Below are 22,051 nucleotides of genomic sequence, written 5' to 3' on the forward strand. Positions count from 1 at the left end.
AATTACTAGGTGTTGTAACCAAGAGATTCTATACTTATTTTGTCTCATACTTTTCAATGAGAGCCAAGCTTTTAGAAATAGTCTTTAGATTAAAAAAAAAAAAAAGAAAACATTAGATATATTTTGTCGGATCTTTTGGATTTGCGCTTTCGCGCCAAAACTTATTTGAACTATCCGAACACCCTCAGAAGTTTCCACCCGAGCTATGGGCCCGACTTGGTCAAGGGATACATTCCTTTTACTATTTTATAACTGAGATCGAAGTAAAGAACATACTATTATTATTATTATTTGAACGCAGAGGCGGCGAGTGGGGCTTATAAGTGCGGGGGTTAATTTTTTTTTTTTTTTTTTGGAATTTGACGACTATTTTAGGCTATCTTTAGTGACAAGGGAGGGGGGAGCTTTCGATGTTCTCTCGCGTAAATGTTTTAGAATTATAATTTTTAAAAACGCCGTTTTAGTTGAGTTTGTCAACGTTTGGGGAATGGAGAGGAGTTTTCTGGGTCAACCCCGTAATGTTTTGTTTTTTTATAAATAAAGTCTAATTAATAATAGTAAAAATAAGAAAGAGAAAGAAGTTTGGACTGTCTTTGGTAATGTAAGGGTAAGGAAGGCTCTTCCCAGAAAAAAAATCTTAAACTGGTGTCTTAAAAACGCAAATTAAAGCTATCTTTAGTAAACTTAGAGCAAATGGTTTGGGGTTCTCTCCTAGAAATTTTGCGAAGTTTAAAACATTTTTTAAACGTCTTTTAAAACTTTATTTCAGAAGGAGGAACGAAAGGGTTCGGAAGTTCTACCAGTATTTTTTTTTTTTTTTTTTTTTTTTTTTTTTTTTTTTTTTTTTTTTTTTTTTTTTTTTTTTTTGAACTGATGAAATTCCAAAAACTGAGTTTTCAACTTCTTTTGGGGACCTCAGAAAAAGATCTCCGGATTTTTTTTTCCTAAATTGGAGTCTTAAAAACGCAGTTTTACGCTATCTAGGGATATCTCTTCCTAAATTTTCCCCTCAAATTGGAGTTTTCATAACGCAAATTTAGATCATTTTTGTATTTAAGGAAAGAGGGGAGTGTGCTCGGGAATTTTCTCCTAGAAAATTTTCAAAATTGAAGTTTTAAAATTGAAATTTTAAACAGTATTTGGTGACGTTAATGTTCAGGTAACCTCACTCAGAATGTTTTGAAATTGAAATTTTAACTTTGAAGCAACCTTTGATGATGAAAAAAGTGCGGGAGCAGTCGCCCCCTCCTCTCTTCCCCCCCCTCCCTCCCCGATTTGCCGTCACTGTTCGACAGTGATTACTTGAAAAATGTTGGACTACAAAACCGTTTGTTAACAGTTGCTGTTAGTTAAAGAAAGTTATAAAACAAGCAAAGTAGGGGACGATTCGTCGACGTAGGTAGCTATTACAGAAAGTTCGATAAACAACCAAGCCAACTGGGAGCAGTTATTTTTCTATTAGTACTCCTTTATACATGTAACGCAATTAGGTAATCAGTTATTAAAAAATGCAAGGAGAGCGGTGAATATTAAAGAAAAAAAAAGAAGCCCGGAGTTGGAATCGGCATGTTTTCTAGAGACTCCGACTCGTTTACCTCAAAATCAGACTCCACAGCCCTGAATGTTAAAAAAAAAAACTACACATTGATCTATACAATAATTTAATTCATTAAAATTTCAAAGAATAAAAAAAATATACTGTAAAGAATAAAAAACCATATTTACAAAGATTTTTCAAAAATCAAATTTTGTAGACTGGAATTTTCTTAACAATTCAAAATTTCAATGAGTCTAGTATTGAACTTGTATTTTTTTGAATGCCATTTTTTTTAAATGATCAATGCGGATCCTTTGTTCATGATAATATTTCTCTTTGATAGACTTGAAAACATTGACTTTCCTCCTCGTTAATATAAAAATATATACATTTTCTGAAATATATACAACATATTAGTAATGAAAAGTATATGTAATTTTTAAACAATCTATGCAGAGTTTTTTTCAGACAATAATCCTTCCAGAAAGAAAATAAAAGACTTCAACATTTTCCTAATGCTATAAAAATACTTATTTTTTTTCTAAATAGCTTTAAATTGTTACAGTGAGATTTAAGTGAAATTACGTAAGAAATAGGAAGGAAAAATCTCTGAACATTTTTTTACAAATGCGGGGATAAGGAATGAAATAGGAAGATTCGTGACTGATATTGTTGTATTCATCATGTATCCGAAAAGTTTTGAGTGGAAGAAGAAAAGCTATAAAAAAGACTAGCACTATAATCACGTAGCTATTCCACCACTAATTGTTATTTTGACTACCTGGGAGAAAATGCTAAGAGTTCTGTTTTTCGTAACCATTATTGTGAACCTACGTGAAACTGCAATAAAAGCACTGTAAAATGCTTTTTCACATACGCCTCATTAAACATGTCAAACTAATACTTTTCATCAATTTGCTAGAGAAATACGAGGTCTCTTTTCCGAAAAATGGCTTTTTTGTTTTCTTATTAAAAATTGACTTCCTTTATAAAGACAAGTCTTTTTTACTTCCTCAAAATATATCAAGGATATGTAAGAATATTTGAATTATCCAAGATGATACTCTAACTCAACATTTTCTGCTTGTTTCTCTTCTTCTTCTTTTTTTTTTTTTTTTTTTTGGTCTCAGTTTTATACTCTAAAGTTACACTTGATAATCTAGCAAGACCAATTGAATCGCATCGGCTTGGCTATTGACACTAATTTTCTAAAAATCAGGGTTACTTTGGAATATTTTCTAAAATATGTGATACTAAAGCTCTAAAATTTCGTTTTTTCGCAAGTATTAAAAAAAAAAAAACAGAATTTGCAAAAATGGACAGATTTTTGTAATCGCAGATCATTAAAAATTCATTTTTAATCAATGTGGCATCAAAAAATTTTGATGCTAAAATGAGAGAAAATGTCTAGTTTCCCTCTTATCAACAGAATGTCACATCGTTGATTTTTTGTTTTTCTTTTGCAGCAGCGGAGTAACCAGAGGAGGGGGGGGGCACACCGTATTTCTTCTAGAATGTTGACTTAAATGCTTTTCAAAAATATTTTTAACATTGAAGCGGAAAAAAACCCGTTGTGGGAAAACAAAGTGATATTAATAAGAGAATAATAGTAACGTAGGTGGAAACTCTCAACTTCTTTCAAAAAGAAATCTCCGAGTTAAATATTTTCAATAGTTACAGCTTATTGGTCAACTAGTCATCCCCTCCCCCCCCCCCCCCATATTTCTTTCGGGTTTTTTTTTTTTTTCTTCACTTCTTTCTCCTTTTTTGTTTGTCTGAAAATAAGAAAGACAGCCGAATGCTACGCCTCCGAATTTCCCTTCCGCCCACCAAAATCCTTACGGAACTTCTCAAATTTCATTTCTAGGGCTTCAATTAAGCAAATTTTCCAGGAAAGGACACCCAACATCAAAAATCGTTTAAAACCTCGTTTTCAGAGACTCATTTTTGAAAAAATATCCAGTCTCCAAACGAAACCAAATATTGCCTTTATAACCGCGTTTTTAAAATTTGATTTGCAGACAATATTTGGGCAAGGGTCCTCGAACAGCTTTCTTTTAATATCATCAAAGATCCTCAAAAAAAATGGGCTTTTAAAACTAAAGTTACGCATAAGTTAAGCGGGATAGCCTCTGAAACCCTCCTACTAATATAGAAAATTACTTAGGACTTCGATTCAGAGTCACAACTGACTTCAACTGCATTTATGTCGAGGTCTGCATACTGAGTGCCTTACCTCCATTATTTTTATATACCGATAGATGGCAGCACCATCACCGGATCGAGCAGTTAATGAGAATTTAGAACTAGTCCAAGAGCTAATAGCTACCTGGTACTAGCACCCCCAGAGGTATCGTTTCACTTGGAGGACATTGAGACCACGAGCATATTTAACGTCGCCCAGTCCCCTTTAATGACGACGGTGGGTCTTCGACCAGCAAGGATCGAACCCGAGGCCCTCCGGTCCCGAGTCCAATGCCTTACCGATCAGGCTACCACGGCCCCACTTAGGACTTCATTCTCAAACAAAATCAGGGGATAGCTCCAGACTTCCCCTTCTTCCCGTAACGCATTCAAAGTTTGTCTACAATTGCGTTAACGGAACTTCAATTTCGAAAAAATGTAGGGGGCGGAGGAATTGATTTCGATATGTTTTTCTAACAATCACGCCAGAAAAAATACTGAAGATTTTGGCTGATGTTACATAACAGCAAATACAGAGACCGGAAGATAGTAAAAACGGAAGAAATCATACTCAGGAAAAAAAAAACCAACACGATCTAGGACAGTCCCCAAGCTCTATTCCTTACCCTAATGTCGAAAAATATGGCCTTATAATTGTGTTTTTAAGACGTTCTGAGACTCTAAAAATTTCTACTAAGCCCCCTCTTCCTTCCACCTTATATCACTAAAAACCGTCTAAAACTGCGTTTTTAAAAATACAGCATCAAAATTTGTCTTAGGGAAGAACTACCGGACCCTCTATCAGATGAAAGAAAGATTTCTTCAAGCTCCCCATCTCGCCCCCCCCCCCCCTCCCAAAAAAAAAATATATATATATATATATATATATATATATATATATATATATATATATATTTGCGCCACTGTGTCTGAGATTTCACTTCAATCTTCGATTTATGCTTTTTGTTTTGCTATTAAAAATTAAAAGAACAATCTGCGATGTAAATTGAAAAAGGTTGTCATTCTGCCTGCTGTAAGCTGGAGTAAAATAACCAACAAGACAAAACTTTCATGATAATTGTATTTAGTGCGTTGAAGTTGAGGTCCATGAAAAAATAATGGCCAATCTGAGTTTAAAAATTTTCAGATTAATCACCAGAATATTTTAAAATGTAAATCACGCATTTAGTTTAAATTGAACTTTTTGAAAAAGAACTTGAAGACGAATAAACAGGCCATCGCTTCCAAATCAGCGCAGAGCTGCCTTTACGAGCAGTAGATGGCAGCACTACATTTTTTTTTTTATGGAAGAATAGTTTTTGAAAATCATTTTCTCAGTGATAAAACTGAGAAATCTGAATGAAAACTGCTCTTCCAATTATTCATGGTTACTTTTCATTCATTATTTATCTGTTTTCAATCAACCTCTCAGATTTCAACAGCGTTACTGCATTGCTTGGCATAAAACTGAAGAAATGCTCTTAAAATTGTATATTGTAAACAAAATAAGGAAATAATAATAACAAAAACCATTTAAAATGAATTTTCGTCACTACGTTTTTTAAAGTTATCCTGTTGCTTAGGATAACTTTGAACCACCTTAGTGTGACATAAAACAAATTAATGCAGCAAAATGAACCAGAAATATAATATTTTTAGATTCAACAAAAACGCCATTTTTATTTCAAAGTATTACAAGATTTCTATTACATTGCGTAGGATATTTTAATGAATGTGTCGAAACTTTTCAGCAACTATAACTCAGCTATCAAGAGTAGCTTCAAAACAGTCACTTTAGTTTGATTGGATTACACAATAGCCGAGTAGTGCTGCCAAATTATTATTTTTTAACAAAAAGTGTAAACTAATGTTATACTTTTGCCTGAAAAGTGCAGCATGAGGCTTTCTACAGTCTTTTAAAATAATTTTTTTTTTAAATTTGAAGGGGTGCAAAGTTAATCTACCTGGCTCAAAATTATACTAAATGACCGTACAGCATATTTTCAATTTTAAGAGGAGTCATTACCCTTGCACACGTAATGTTAAACTGATAAACTTTATGTAAGTTTTCCTCACAAAATTTTTATTATAGAAACTTACAATTTTTAGTGTTTTCTAAAGATATCTAAAGAGTCTACTGAAGTGATCTTTTTCTTAATTTTGTTGATTGCACTATTTGTTAAATTTTGACCAATATTAACTTTTTAAATGAAAAACAAAGACCCTGCTGTTTCATAGGATGAGTCTTAAAGCAAAAACATCACTTCAGTATAATAATTATGAATATATAAATAAAGTATAGTAAAACTATCAGATCAATATATGTGAAGTAGTTTTCTAGGAAAAGGAACATGGGCTTTAAAACCCCACGTTTTAAGAAAATTGTGTTTGAAATGTTGTTGCTAACAATTGATCGCATGTCTGTTTTTGTTTCTTTAATTTAAATTTAGTTACTTTTAATTTTCATTGAAGCGTGAATTCGGTGTCATTTGAAAGTTCTTCATTTGAATATTTTCAATATATATAGACTAAAAAATTGATATTTTAAAGGTTTTAGGGCACCAACTCCCCTTAATTCTAGGATTTGAAACCCATTTATTCCCACAAGATCTCTATATATTTATATTTATTGTTTGATATTCATAATGAAAAGTTAGTATTAATGAGCATATTTTTTTCAAACATGTGATTAACTGATTTGTTTGAGTGCGTTAACGTGTTGGTGGCCGGAAAACAGTAAGGCCTAAAAACAGTGGTTCTCAAACTTTTTATTACTGAGAGACACTTGGCTCTCTTTCGAAACCTAAGCGGACCACGTACGAAACAAGAAATATTTTCACAACAATTAGTTTTTAGTGAATTGAGATAAATCCAAAAGCTTTCCTTAATAAATTTAATTGTAACTGTAAAAATGATACCGATAAATTTTCATTACATGTTCGTGGGGATACGTGAAAATTGCTCGCGGACCAGTTTGAGAATCACTGGCCTAGAAACATGAGTTTTAGAAAAAAAGGGCATTTAATGTTTTATGTGATTTTACCTCACTTTTTACCCCACATACCCCGAACTGGCAATTTTTGTCACCCAAATTAAATCCGGTAGGTGTTGTTTGATTTTTAAATTCGTACTTTATTTCTCATACTTTTTTCCCCCCAACTTCTCTGAGCTACAGTTGTTGAAAATTTTCGACTCCTACATTGTAATATTCTAGGCTCTGTAATAAATTCTAGAAATCTTGTGATGCTTTAAAATAAAAATGGCGATTTTTGTTAAGTACTTAAAATTTGTTATCCTTTAGTGTGATGTTGTTAATAGCGAAACTCGACTTTGGTAACGATCAAACTTTTAATAATCTGCCTCGTGGAAATTACTTCCAAGAATTTAGTTCAAGTTAGAAATAAATATACATTTAAAAAAGTTATGCGATTTGTCTGTACATTTATGTGTGCATATACGAGGGTTATTCGTAAAGTAAGGTCCGATTTCTTTTAAAAAATAAACAAACACAGATTTTTCCCAAAACGTTTTTTTTATTTAATTCCTTACGTGTTTCTCTATTTTTCTGCATAGCCACCATATTTGTTTAAACATTTGTCATAACGTTCTATATTTGTATGCCTAAGTCATAGAAGTCTGCCGGCTGTGAGGATAACCGGGTGTGAGGATAATGAGGCTGTGAGGATAATAATAATGATATAATAACATAGTCTTGAACTGCTTCTTTCACCTCGTCATCTGTGGCAAAACGCTTGCCGCCGAGAAACTCCTTTAGGTGGCGGAACAAGTGAAAATCACTCGGCGCCAAGTCCGGATTGTACGGTGGGTGGTCGATCTGTTCCCATCCAAAAGATCTGATCAGATTTTGAGTGTGAATAGCAGAATGGGGTCTAGCATTGTCATGCAGTAACAAAACCGCAGACGGCAGAAGCCCACGTCGCTTATTCTGTATTGCGCGTCAAAGTCAAAAACCGAATCACCGACCGTATTTCACACTTGGCGGGCCGATTAATTGTTTTAAATATTTTAAACTGACACTGTACAAAGAACACTGCATCAATACCAATGCAAATGGCGTCGTTTGATGAACAAGGCATGTCGGAAATCGGTACGCATGCGTGTTTCAATGTAGGCACGACATTCAATTTGATACGGCAATTCGGACCTTACTTTACGAATAACCCTCGTAATAAAATTACACGCTTGTGTGAGTGTGGTTTTGTGTAGCTGAAAAATACCACCACCAAATGCATAACGTTCAATTTATTTAAACAGCCGCCAAAGGCTAAATGGTTTCTTTGCGAAAATTATGACTGGCATAAAGAGAGACAGGTGCAAAAAGGTGAGCCATCTAGTCATCGAAGGTGTCTAGTTTTAAACTAAACGTTTATTTCTTTGGAAACGAATTATTTATTATCACTCGTTAATAATTTTTTTTCTGCAGTTTTCCCGATTTCAAAACTTTAAACTAAGTAGAGTCAAGAAATATTTATTGAATAATATGACAAGTTGTTCGTATGTTTGTTCTACTATTCCTCAGCATTTTCGTTCTACTATTCCTCAACATTTTCATTACAGTGCAAGGAAAAAATCGGAAACATGAAAATTTACTAAAAACATCAAATCGTACAGGCAATTTTCGCAATATTTGACACCCAAACTAAGGCCAGTAGGTGTTTTTTAATTTTTAAATTCGTGCTTTATACCTCAGACTTTTTTTTTCTTCAACTTTTTAAAGAAATACAATTGAAATTTTTCCTCCACATCGCGCACCTACTCTAGTTTAATAGCCATGTTAATCTTTCGATCCTTTCTTGTAATTCCGTGAAAATAACATTCCTTTCATAAATGTAGGTTTCTGAAGAATACATAAATGCTTTAACTTGTGTAACTCTGAGAGATTTTTGCTTCTATAACGTTTAAATTAACACTCAACTCTTCAAAATTAAGAATCTAACGACTGGTAGTACTTAATTTACGGCATTATTTTGTCTAGAGCTCCAATCAGAACCTCAAATAAATCGAAACAAAAATGAACATTTTAGCTTTTACTGTTAACCTAACAAACGAAGTATGTTTAAAATCCTACAATAGAACAACACTCCAGCTCGGATTAAATCATAAACATTTCCTGGTTTGAAAAATACAGTATCAGCAAAATCAGTTAAATGAGGCAAATCGGAGCTAGATAAATTCAATTTAGTTCATGGAATAACACGTGCCATTTTATGAACGAGTAAATAATCCATATTTCATTTGACTGTGTCATCCGTTTTGGTAACACGGTTACTAATTCTATTGTTTAATATTGTGAATTAACACTCATATCCCTGCTGCAGAAACATTATTCTCTGTTTCAATTCCATGGCTTCGATTATAAGAATGAGTAAGTAATCCATATTTTCTTTTTGTGTAATCCGCATTGATAACAAGATTAATAACGTTTTTTTTTTTAATTATAATATTGTGAATTGACACTTGTATCCTTGCTACAGGCAGGAGTGATCACGGGAGGTCAATGTGAGCTTCCAAAATTTCCCTTATTCGACGAATTTTGTCTGGCAATTCGGCGAAATTTGGAGTTCCATTAGGAAAAATTATCATCATTCGGTGAAATTTGGAGTTCCATTCAGCAAAATTATCATCATTCGTCAAAATTTGGAGTTCTGTTCGGCAAATTGAGAATTTCCGCCTTCCCAAAAATTTAAGTTCGGGGCGCCCCTTTGAAGCAAATTGGTTTTGATCAGTACCGAAAACTGGGGAATTCAAAGTTATTTTTTTCAAAACGCTCTACAAAAAAATGTCCTCTTATGTCCTCTTAGAAATTAATATTAATTAGTCACTAATGGTCTGTAGAAATACCCTGAAAAGGAATTAGCTGCGTAAACCTGCGAACTTTGGACTTAGAGCCCAAACAAATCGAGAAAAATCCATTATAACGTGCCTGAGTAAACAAACCAGCGAGAGAGATTTAAAAACACTTTTAAGCGCTTTTTGGCGTTTTCGCCCCACTGTGCGCCCCTAGCTACAGGAATTTTAATTTCTGTTTCAATTCCACTTCAACTATATGAACGAGTAGGTAATCCATATTTTCTTTGACTGTGTCATCCGCATTGGTAATAAGATTACTAATTTTGTTTTTATACTGTAAATTGACATTTTTAGCCCTGCTATAAGAGAGAACTTTAATTTCCCTTTCAATTTTAAGCCTTGAAGAAAAATTATCACATTGTAGTAGCATTCTATATGTATTTTCTTTTTTTGATTGAAAAGGTCCGGGTTTCGAACAGTCTGTTATTTGAGCAGACTTAGGTTCTTCATTTTCATAATATACCACATCCCGGCAACAAAAGCGACACAGCTCATAAAAAACGAGCTGATGTGTGCATCACATGACTTCCTTTTACTCCAATTTTAATGTCATTTTCCCATTATCGGCAATTTTAATATGATTCAATAGTTTACTCTCTAAATGTCACCACCAGTGGCCAAATTGAAACCAGATTTAAAAAAAAAAAAAAAAAAAATCACCAAATTTGTCGCCAGGTTGGCGACAAAACTTGGCGACCAAAAAACTGGCGATATATCGCCAAGTGTCCGCCAAATTATAACACAACTTGAGTATACATCGAAATTAACAATGGTTTCCCCACAAAAAGGGGCGAAAGACCCTTTAGAAACACCCGAATGCAACCAAAAGGGGAGGTGCACAACTAAACTCCACTAGGAGTCTACGTACCATATTTCAACTTTCTAGGACGTACCGTTCTTGAGTTATGCGACATACATACGCACATACGCACACCCGCATATATGCACATACATACATACGTACATACGGACGTCACAAGAAAAGTCGTTGTAATTAACTCGGGGAATGTCAAAATGGATTTTCGGGTGTTTATACGTTCTTAGGCACTTATTCGCGTGTGGTCGGGTTGAAAAAAAAAAAAACTCAACGTTAATTCGGGGGTGAACAAAATGGAAATTAAGGCCGAATTTTGAGTGAAAATTTTTTCGCGAATACAATACTTCTTTTTTTTTTTTTTTTTTTTTGTAAAAGGAAGTAAAAAAGCATTGAAGATAATCAAGGCTTTATACAATACTTTTATTAAGTGATTTCTTCTAAAATACCACAATACGCGAAATTTTTTTACATTGTGACTCTTATTGGTTAGTTACGTAGTCCAGCTTAAAGAGTATATTTAAAGGTTAATAATTTTTTTCTACTAAACTGCGAACTTTTAATATGCCTGTCATACACGAGCACGCAGTGGTGTATTTATCATGTCAAAAGTGTCGTAATTGCGAGAGGCCCCCAAGACCATTAGGACCACGAGGATGATATAAAAATGCAATGTTTAATGTTATACATAGTTCTGTTATAAACACACTGTCCACCAAAAGTGCATTGAGACGGACACTCAAACCTCTAAATCCACCCCTGTAGGGGGGTGGGGCTACCCTCCAGTTGTGTAAACTAACTTTTTGCAAGTTTTGTGTCAACAAATAGCGTTAAACTTAGATTTTTAATGAATAATTAGTAAAATGCTTCAAAATTTTGGACTGTCTCACTTTTGTTGTTGGGAATTCATGTGTACAAGATCACACGAAAATAGGCTTTCTTTTACGCCCCCCCCCCCTCTCCCAGCTCTTAGATTTAAACCGAACATTGAATTCAGTCCCAGGGAATAGTATTAACAAGATAATGTCAAAGAGCATTATTTTACATCACGATTTCTATTTAAAAACTTCAAAAAATTTATTTTGGCCGAAACTATACTCCGATACATTCATATTATGAAATTAATAGCATTTCAAATGCATGGGATTTGTTTTACACTGAACACAAAATTTGGTTTTTTGATTAAGTATGAAAGTTTCTGTTTTATTCGAATATGAATTGTCTTCATTTAAAGTCTTATTAGTAGACTTTCTATTTGAACTTCACAGTATCGAATTTATGTCTTCTAGAAAGTACTTTGATTTCGCAATTTTCGTGTACTCTTTTTTTTTTTATTCTCTTATGCAATTAAATATTAAAAATTGAAATTCTATACGAAATTCATTCACTTAAAAAATATTACAAATATCATTCCAGAAATAATTTTTAATTCTTTGCAAGACCTACTTCGGCTTTTATCAGCAATTCAAACCTCTCAGCATTTATTCAAATAATGTTTCACCAATATTTTAAATACTATCAGTCATACATGGCTAAACAAACTTTTCTTTTGTTGTGCAGTCATATTTCCTAAGTCTAGCTTTGTCGATTAACCAAAAATATTTGACTGAGTTCACGTTAGATGGTAAACTTAACCAATCTAGAATAAACTGAAGTACCATGTTCATTCAATAAAAACCTCTTTTTCAACCTTTTTTTTTTTTTTTTTTTGACATGTAGCAGGTGGCAAGATTTTTTAATGAAAAGCTGTTAGGCGTGGGCCTCGAAAGCCGAGAAGCCTATTTTGAGGACCCATCCCTCTTCTACAAACCATTGCTACTCCAAAACTATTCGTAGTAAACGAAAGAGTGATTTTGGCTTTTAACAGTATATTTTTCTTACATTGTTTGTGGACTTGGGAAGGTATCTCTGCTGCATTGCAAATAAACGATATTTTCTTTGCAATTCAGCTTTTACAACAACCGTCAGTTACAGATAAATTTTAAAATCTTCCCTGAAAATTAAGTTTTCAATTTTCTTGCAGCGTGAGGTCTTTCCGAATTGCTCAGAATTCTTGTTTAATAAACTACAGCGAAAGTATTTGATATGAAAGAATATATTTTGACTAATGATAATAGATCGGAATACGTATTAATCGATCAAACTTTTTGATCGACTTTTATTTTATGAAAATCATCTGACACTTTCTCATGAAGTCTCAATAACTGCTCAATGGTACCTATTTCGTATGCTTCAAAATCAAGTACCTGCCAACGCTGTTTGTTTAGGAACGCGGAAAGTGCTTCAGCTGTGTACTCGCTATTTTTATTGCAAAAAAAACGAAAGAGCGTTGATGCGCTACCTAATAAAAAACGTAGTGCGGAGCGAAACAAATTCTGCGATTTCTCAAAAAATATATTCTTTATTGATTTTAAAGAGCTGCACTTCTTCTTCCTTTAGATCTTCCTTTAGAATTCAAATATATCGCTCGTCGACAAAAATAGTGGAACATCTCAAACGTTTCGGAATTTCCTTACAGTGTACATTTACAATAATGTTATTTTACAGTTAATACAACTGAACAAATTATTGAAAAATATTTATTTGTACTTACGAGTACATCTGAGAAATAAAAAAAGTTTTTCTGCTTTTAATGCTAACTATACTGTAGCTCCGTCACAATCAGAATCGAGTAAGAATCCAAGATGGCTCTATTTACTTGAAAAATTAAGCAAATAATATTTTTTGACATAAACTTAGCTGACCCTTTCCTCCAAACTCTGTCCTGTTATTGCACAAGACTCTAAAAAGAATCGAAATTTTTAGGGCTCGACCGATGGCATTTTTTGGCCGATGGGCCGATGCCGATTGTTGGCCGATTGTTCAAAGATGGCCGATGGCCGATAGTTTTCCTCCAAATGGCCGATTGCCGATGGCCGATGGCCGATGCCGTTGGCCGATGGCAAAAAAAAAAAAAAATCGAACGGAAATAAATTGATAAGATTGTCAGGGATATAAAGGACCATTGATTAATTTCACTTTACTTTCTTCCTAAGAATAGGGAATGATAATCACAAAAAAAAAGAAATAATAAGATTTCGACCTAAATTTCTATTTTACGATCACCCAATCTAAACTTCACAAGTTTTTTCGGCGCATCTGTACATGCATATGTACCTAAGAACATATAGATGACCGAAATATCCATTTTGATCGCCTTCTCGGTTAATTATCGCAAATTCTCTTGTGATGTGTTCATGCGCGTAAACTTGCGTCACTCAAAAACGTTATGAAAAAGTAAGTTGAAAACTCATACTTACGTAGTATGATCTAAAATTTCGAAGACAAGTTATATAAAACCTTACCCTGAATAGTTCACATTACCGAAGTACATCTACAAAATAGTCACCTTGAACGACTATGCATTTCTGCCAACGTTCGTATAGCTTTTAGAAGGACTCCTGGAAGACATTTATGGCAACCTCCTGTAAGGCCTCTTGCGCTGCTGCTTCAACTTAATCGTGGGGAAGAAGGCTACTTTCATGTTGAGGATGCACGGTTCGATTGGTCAATACTCTGATATGACAAACAAATAACGTAACGTTTCGTCGGACTTAGCTCCGTGTGACTTTTACCTGTTACCAGCAAAAAAACATTTGCATAGACGCCACTTTCTTCTGTCAGGAGAAGATAAAGCTTCACCACAGAAGGTAGCGAAAAATGGCTTCCAGGAGCGTTTCCAAAAGTTATATGAACCCTGGCAGAAGTACATAGTCCCTTAAGGCGACCTTTTGAAGCTGGATGTGCTTCGGTAATGTGAAATATTCTGGGTAAGGTTTTATACAGCTTGTCCCCCGAACTTTTGGATCGTACTACGTACAATCTGTATAGGATGTAGTTATGCTTCTCCTTTTTTGACTGCTGTATGATGGAAGACAAAGAACAACAGCCAAAAAAAAAAAAAAAAGAAAGAAAGAAAGGAAGGAAGAAAAACAAAGAGACTGTTTAATAACCAATTGTTTTTTTTTTTTTTTATTATTGAACATATAACTAAGATTTCAGTAATATTGTAATAATGTAGGATTTAGGTACACTAAACATAGTTTAAAAACATTAAAGTATGTTACATAACGAATAACGAATAACGAATAATACATCGGACAGACCCGCCGTTCTTTGAAATTTCGGTTAAAAGAACATCAAAACTATGTGAGGAAACAACAGCTGAATAAATCCAGTATTGCCCAACACTGTTGGGAATCAAATCATTCTTTTGATTTTAACTCTTATCAAATTATCCAAAAATTTCATAATTCGTTGGATCTTGATTTTTGGGGATCTTTCCACATCCTGAGGAACCGTTCTAATTTAGTCAATGATCTTACTGTACTGCAATTCCCTATTTTTCTTCTGTGTGGACTCCTTTGTTAAAATTGGTTTAGTTTTTATATTATTTTTTATGTAAACGTCGTACATTTCTTACTTTTATTTTTTTCATTTTTTGCTTTCTTATTTCGTTTGGTGATTAACTAATTCCAATATGTTTATCCTTCACTTTGTTCTTAAATGCATTTCTCCATTTGATACATTGCTTTCATACATAGTTTTTCCCGCTGGTAAATTTATTGCTAATTTATTCAGAGTGGTTTCATTTTTCGACTTTTTGCATTGTTTATGGGTTTTCTTGGAAAATTTATTACTTAACGGTTTTTTTTTCTGATGGAATTATATAATAAATTTTGCCTCCATGGTGTCATTTTATCTTTTTTGTTTTGTTTAATTTCTAGTTTTTGGTATTTATACTATCTCCTGTTCCACCGTGTTGCTTTTCTCGGATGACTTTTCATCCAGAAGCTCACATTTCTTTGCATTGAAAAAGGTGTTCCTTGTAACACCGAAACACGTGTCTGCAATATCTTGCAATATTTGTGCTTTCTGACGTTGGATTACTGATTTTTTGAATTAAAGTATGTTGTTTAATCATTCAAAAAAAAAAAGAATAAAACTATGAAACCGTCAACAAATTACGCAATTAAAGTAGAAAGATTTCACGTAGGCATTTTTTAGTCATCAAATTAAACAAAAAGGGTAACAGATAAATTACATTATTAAATCATAATAAGAATATTTTTATACTTACTTAAAATTTATAAATAGAAAAGCTTGCATTTTTCATAAAAGCTATAACAGTGACATAAATTTTGCGGAAAAAAGAAATAGCCATGAAAAGAGCGAGGTTTTTAAAACGCAGCTACAATGAACAAACTCAATATTCACACCAAGTTAATAGGATCAGGTGGGGTAAAATGGGTATAAAATAGCCTACTTTTGGATTTTCACTCAAGTATTTTTATCAAAATATTTCGTTTCTAATTTTTTTTTTTTTTTTTTTTTTTTTGTATGTATACATTACATATGTTGAGAGTAGAATTAAATGATTTTCACACATAATTTGATTGCCAATGTCTTAATGGCAGAGACAAATGATTGTCTTGCATATCTTGTGGGACAACCTTTTGCGTGGTGCTTCGAATACGATAACCGTTGTGCTGCCTTTGACGGTTTTGTATACCTCAAGACATTAAAGCATGCTATAGTACTCTTCAGATACATTTTATTCTGGAAAAAAAAAATCTTGGAGTGTTTTCCTAGAAAGAGTCGTTAATAAATTCAATGGCTTTTATCAGTTACAAATATAAGCAAAATATGCCACCGTTACAATATTTTCAGATATGAAAATCATCCTCAATGGCCCAAAAGCTAAACAGATAGTCCACTGTACAGAAAATAAGGAATTCGGTCATTGTTATTAATAGCCGTTAACATTTCGTTTTACGGATAATTGGCGGTGTTTTTACTTTCAATGTTTCGCGTGTTAGGTAGACTCATATTATAATTTTTTGTAAGTGTTCAGGAATGTAAGCACATTCCGTAGAAAACGTTCACTTATTATAAATAACTTCACAAAATGTGTCTGTTTGCCCTTTCCGTGGCGATTTAGTAGCATGCCATGGAGTAATATTAGATAAGTGTAAATTGCATAAAAAGACGTTCGTCAACTACATTTTATTTCCTATATTTATGTCAAATTTCTATTTTCATAGGTAAAAATGACAGATAGATATTAATATTGGTGTCTTGCAATGATTCAAAATTTGTCTAGATTAAAAATTTATTTCAAATTTTTAAAACCTCAAACTTGCCGTAAATGTTGTACATGATAACTCAAACTGATTCAGGTAGTAAGATCACTTATTTAAGTTTGCTGCTCTGAAATATTCCTTTGAGAATATCGAAATTTTAATTTGCAGAGGCACAGTCGTCATTAGGGGTATAGGAATGGTTCCACTGAATAATAGTTACCATAGAAACAGTTACAGTTACTATTTTAAGATACATAAAGCACTAAAAATTGGAGTACGTCTACGTGGACGCGAACTTATGAAACGAACTATATAAAACCCGTCAATTGAACTGCCTTATAGAAAAAGAAATAGGCGTGCACATTTTGGTCACTATCCGCGTTTTTTTTTTTTCTTTTTTCAAATTATTTGCAGGCCAAGAAATTAAAAGAAAGAAAAAAACCGTCTTGTTTCTACTTACAACTGTATAATTGACAATTCTTTTGTTTATGTTTTACAAAAACTTGTTGCACATTCTGTTCCCCATATCCGCAACTTCAAAACGAAGGAAATGTAGTTCCACGTTTAGAAACGTAATCCAAGTACTAAAGTTAAATTATTCAAAATTTTATAATTCTTAAATTTAACTCAAATCTTGCTCCTAAATACAATTTTTAGTCCCCCTTCCAGCAGCGAAATGAAATACATTTTCGAATGAACCCAACCTTGAGCATGCAACATAAAATTATCTATATGGGAAATAGGTAAATTTCACATGCATTTAAAGTACTTAATCGCCTGCCCTTCTGACTTATTGAACGTGATACAGAACTTAAATCTCACTGGAGATTTTAATTTCTTGAAGTTTAAAGAATGATGTATTGCGATTAGTGGATATACGTGGGATACAAATTGGTTCACCTTATCCCTCCACTGTGAACAGAGTTGCTTTGCTTCTATAACACTGATACGTATCCATTTTTATCTTATAGCATTTTTTCAATGACGATTGAATTACTTAGTTGTAGTTACAAACAGTAATATTTTTCGATTGTTTACAATAAAAGTTATCTAACTGAGAGTCTTGTAACTGGAAATGGAGCTTTGCTCAACTAATTTCACGATGAAGACTAAAACGAAAAAACTTTATAATTAGGCGTAATATTTCATCATGCCCATTTCAGTAGCAATTTCTTCCTGTCAAAAGTTGCCTCATACCCGCTAGCTGGTTTAAAATTATTGCTAGTCAGCGAAGATGCTCCTTCAGGTGTACTATTACTTCGAGCGTTAAAGTAATATAAAATTTTAAACGATTAAGAAAATTGTTTACGTAAAAAATGGAGACATTTTATGCATTTTAAAAGTTTAAATGTAAATTAATATTTCTTTACATTTTTCAAACTTTAAACTTCTAACTTCTAAAACTATGAATTCCGCCGTATTAAATTTTCGTGTGGTTTCGAGTCTAAAAGTGCACAGCCTTTTACTCTACCACACATTAGCAATCCTAGTATGATAGTTTATGTACATGTAATGAACCCCATGACTATTCCCCTCCCCCTTGAAAGATAAATTCAATCTATGCTACTATGCACAAAAATGAATATTTTGCAATTCATTAGCCATATTAGTATTTTTACCCCAGGTCTCTGATAACCTGGAGCGATTTCTGTGAAACTTAGGTGAACTGAATTAGGTAAATCATGGAATAGTATAAATAACATATACATATTGATTTGTTTAAGGATAATACAATACTAAATTATATTTCCGATGCAATGATGTCGTTTTAATATAAATTTAGTATTCTAATTGTAAAACTGTTGAAGATTGTACTTCGATAATACCTATCTCATTTTGTTATTTTCTGTGCTGTTTATGTATAGAAAATACAGATCAAAATTTCGTTTACTGTTACGGTATTATTACTTGAAAACTTATTAGCGAAATGCGCAAGCAAATTGAAGAAGAAACACCTATGGCTATTTCAATGCATCCCTGTGTCTTTGCAGGGTGCAATTTAAGAACTACTGAAAAACAGTATTTCTTTTTCGTTCGGCTTTCTTGCCAAACATGCTATACGTTTGTCGCTAATCGACATTAACAGCCATTGTTGAGAATACTTTTTGTGTTGATTGCATTTAAAATATCTCCTGGTGGTTATATGTTGTTAACCATTTTCATTTGCTTTGAACCAAGGTTCACAAATACCGATATAGTTGAACCGAATTACTTAAAGATTCGACGTAAATCAAGCAATAGTATAAAGAAAATTTACAAATTCCAAATTGGTTTGATAAGGATCATAGAACATTAAATAAAATTTCTGTTGCAAGGATGAAATAGATGTGGTTTTAATAAAAGTAGTCTAATGTTGAAACAGTCGAAGATTGTACGTCAATATTGAATGCAATACTATTACCTTACTCATGTTCGTATTTTCTTGCTATTAACGGGATAAACACTGATCAAAAATTACACGAAGCCTTACTGTTGTGGATTTTATAATTAAACAATATTTAAAAATTATAATTAAACGGTAGCATTCAAATTAAATAGCACCATGAGTAGCATCAATGAACCTCTGGGGCCTCGTAGGTCGCAGTTTAAGAAACGATGTACAGCATCATTTATTAGATCTACGGCTTTCTCGCCAAACATGCTTCAACGCTCATCGCTAAACGGGATTGACGGCCATCGTTTAGGATACGTTTTGTGTTGATTGCATTTAAAATAGCTCCTGGTGGTTATATGTTGATAACCGTTTTCATTTGCTTTGAACCAAGGTTCACAAATTTAACGATTAAAGTCAATCTTTGAAGAAACTTCATCTAGGGCAGTTTTTTACGGGCTTTCATTTAGACTAAATTCATAACTACACAAAAATTTGTTCGTGCAGAAAAGAGCAATTTTATGACTCAAAATATGAAATTAGACCTCTTTGGGTGTTTTTAGAATTCCAAAAACCCGCCTATATGAATTCCTGAGCAACAATTTACCTTTGTGCCAAATTTGGAAGAATTCCGACGAAAACTGTGGATTTGTATAAGGAACATACACACATACCCACAAACATACATCCATTTTTATATATATATAGATGGCATTGTGCATATTTTTATGTTTCAATCATTTTGAATTAACCACAAATGAATTAATATTCATTTAAAGGAAAATATGCTGCACCTTTTAAAACAACTTGCTGGAATGATAAGCCTAAACATATATACCCATTTTACCCCATTTTCAAAATATGAGATTAAAAGTAGAAAAAATTATTTTTTTTCTTCCCTGTAAGTTGAAGCAGCAATAAAAATGTCCAACTAAAGATATTATGACACAGTAATAAAAATTCCTCAAAAATCAGGAGCTGGAGATAGAAGTTTAAGCAGACAACATGCGATTTGAATTTATCGACTTCAATTTAAAGTGTTACCACTCACTAAAAAATAATCTATTGAAAAAATATATTTTGTGATATAGAATTCAGAACAGCCAAGTATAATAACCAACTCAAAAAAATACAAATTTAATTAAAAAAAACTGACTTTTTAAACTATATATTTTGACTACCCACTTTACCCCACCTGACCCTAACTGAATACATATACTACTTGATCTAATGTTTGCACACGTCATATTGAACAATTCGATTTTTAAATCTTTTATGAAGCACTACAAACAAGTTCAAATTAAATTTTTCAATTTAACAATATTTTTCTGAAATTTAAAAAAAATGCATAATAGAAAACCCTTGAAACTTTTCTATAACATATTATTAAAAATATGATGAAAACGAAAATAACTTATTCATTGATTTTATATAAATACATAAAAATAGTCACTTACAACAGAAAAAAAAATTGATCTCTATTAATAATGCAAAAAAGATGACGCATTACGAAATATAGGAGAAACAAGTATAAGAAATACTCAAAATGACATTTCTTTATGAAAATAAATAACCCCTAAATATTTAAGAAATGCTTGAAACGACGAGGGTGGGTTAGGAGGGTCACTCTCTGATTTTGGAGTAACTCATAACATTAAACTTCGGCCCCAACTTCGGCTTCATTGTTTTCGTACAGAAACGCTACCACCAACACCTCGGAAGAGTTTCTGAATCTACTTCAGCACTTCCGAAGAAAAAATTCAAAAGTCCCTTCTATTTCCGAATTATGTCACCATTCAAAACGTATTTAATCAATTTCTTACATTAAAACTCTAAATTCTTCCTAAACAATAGATAAAGCTTGAAAAAAAAAAAAAATTATGAATGGTGTTAGTTTTAAACAACTCAGAAGTACAACTAGAGTTTAATTTCAGAAATTGAGGGAGTGGGAGGAGGGGCACGCAAGTGTTCTCGGAAATACAAAAAATAGTCGTAAAAAATAGAGTTCAAAATAATCATAAACATTGGGCAGAAAAACCCTTTCAAAACTTGCACCCGAGTTTTCTTTTGACGTGCAGTGGCGGATTTAAAATATAGCAAATGTTGCAACTGCGCGAGATGTCCCATAAACCATAGAGGCACCATAGAAGATACAAAAATGCTTTTGATAAATGTTTTACAATGTTGTTAATGTACAATTGTTGTTAATTGTTGTAAATGTTGCAAATGTGTTGTTAATTGTTGTAAATGTTGCAAATGTGTTGTTAATTGTTGTTAATGTTGCAAATGTGTTGTTAATGTGGTGAATGTACAATTGTTGTTAATGTAATACATAAATGTGTTATGATAAATGTTTTCTGTATCACAACTTCTGTGAAATAAGGGCGTGAAATGTATTTTGACGGGCCCCAAACTTGTAGCTCCGCCGAAGCGATACAGAAAAGACTGCATTACTGTTATTCATATTACAAATATCGAAAAAAACACCGTCGGTTCAACGGGAATCGAACAAAATGAAACAAAACCGGTTTCGCCATCTCATATTTGTTTCCATGGTCTCCAATTCGGAAATATGTCACCAAATGATCGTCAGTCTGAACGCTATATTAGTTTTGCATTGAAATAAGTAATTAATACCCACAAAAAATGAGTTAATAGGTTTTTTAGAACACCCGATCGAAAACAAAAAGGGAAGTGCACAACTAGAACGTACGCACACGCCACATGCGAAAATTTAGCCTTCTACAGCTTACCATTTTTGAGTTGTGACTTATGAGACATACGTACGTTATGACATACGTACATAAAGCCGCAAGAAACAACGCAATAATTAACTTGTTTGGTACCTGAATGCAATATTAAAAACTCTTTCACAGGGGTAACTAACATAGAAATTCATACTGAAATTTAAGTAAACAATTTTATATAAAAACAATAACTCCCTTTACTTTGTATTAAAAAGTAAAACAACAAAGGTCATTTTTTTTTTTCAAAAACATCGGCCAATTCCATCGGCTTTTCGATGTTTTTTAAGGCCGATGGGCCGATGTTTCCTGCAAGTTAGCATCGGCCGCCGATGCCGATGCCGATGGCTAAATTGTTGAACCATCGGCGCCGATGCATCGGTCGAGTCCTAGAAATTTTAATTCAAC

The 22,051-nt window shown here is 33.0% G+C and overlaps 1 protein-coding gene across 1 annotated transcript in view; it reads left to right on the forward strand.

The window, feature by feature from the left end:
- Window positions 1-8,971: 8,971 nt before the first annotated feature.
- LOC129218220 (protein ABHD11-like) overlaps window positions 8,972-22,051 on the forward strand; it is a 62,030-nt gene continuing 48,950 nt past the window's right edge. Inside the window, exon 1 of the mRNA XM_054852440.1 lies at window positions 8,972-9,107. Coding sequence (XP_054708415.1) covers window positions 9,086-9,107 — 22 coding nt within the window. The 5' untranslated portion in view covers window positions 8,972-9,085. The remainder of the gene's footprint in view (window positions 9,108-22,051) is intronic.

The sequence above is a fragment of the Uloborus diversus genome, chromosome 3 (assembly GCF_026930045.1).
Source record: "Uloborus diversus isolate 005 chromosome 3, Udiv.v.3.1, whole genome shotgun sequence".
In the NCBI taxonomy this organism is placed as follows: domain Eukaryota; kingdom Metazoa; phylum Arthropoda; class Arachnida; order Araneae; family Uloboridae; genus Uloborus; species Uloborus diversus.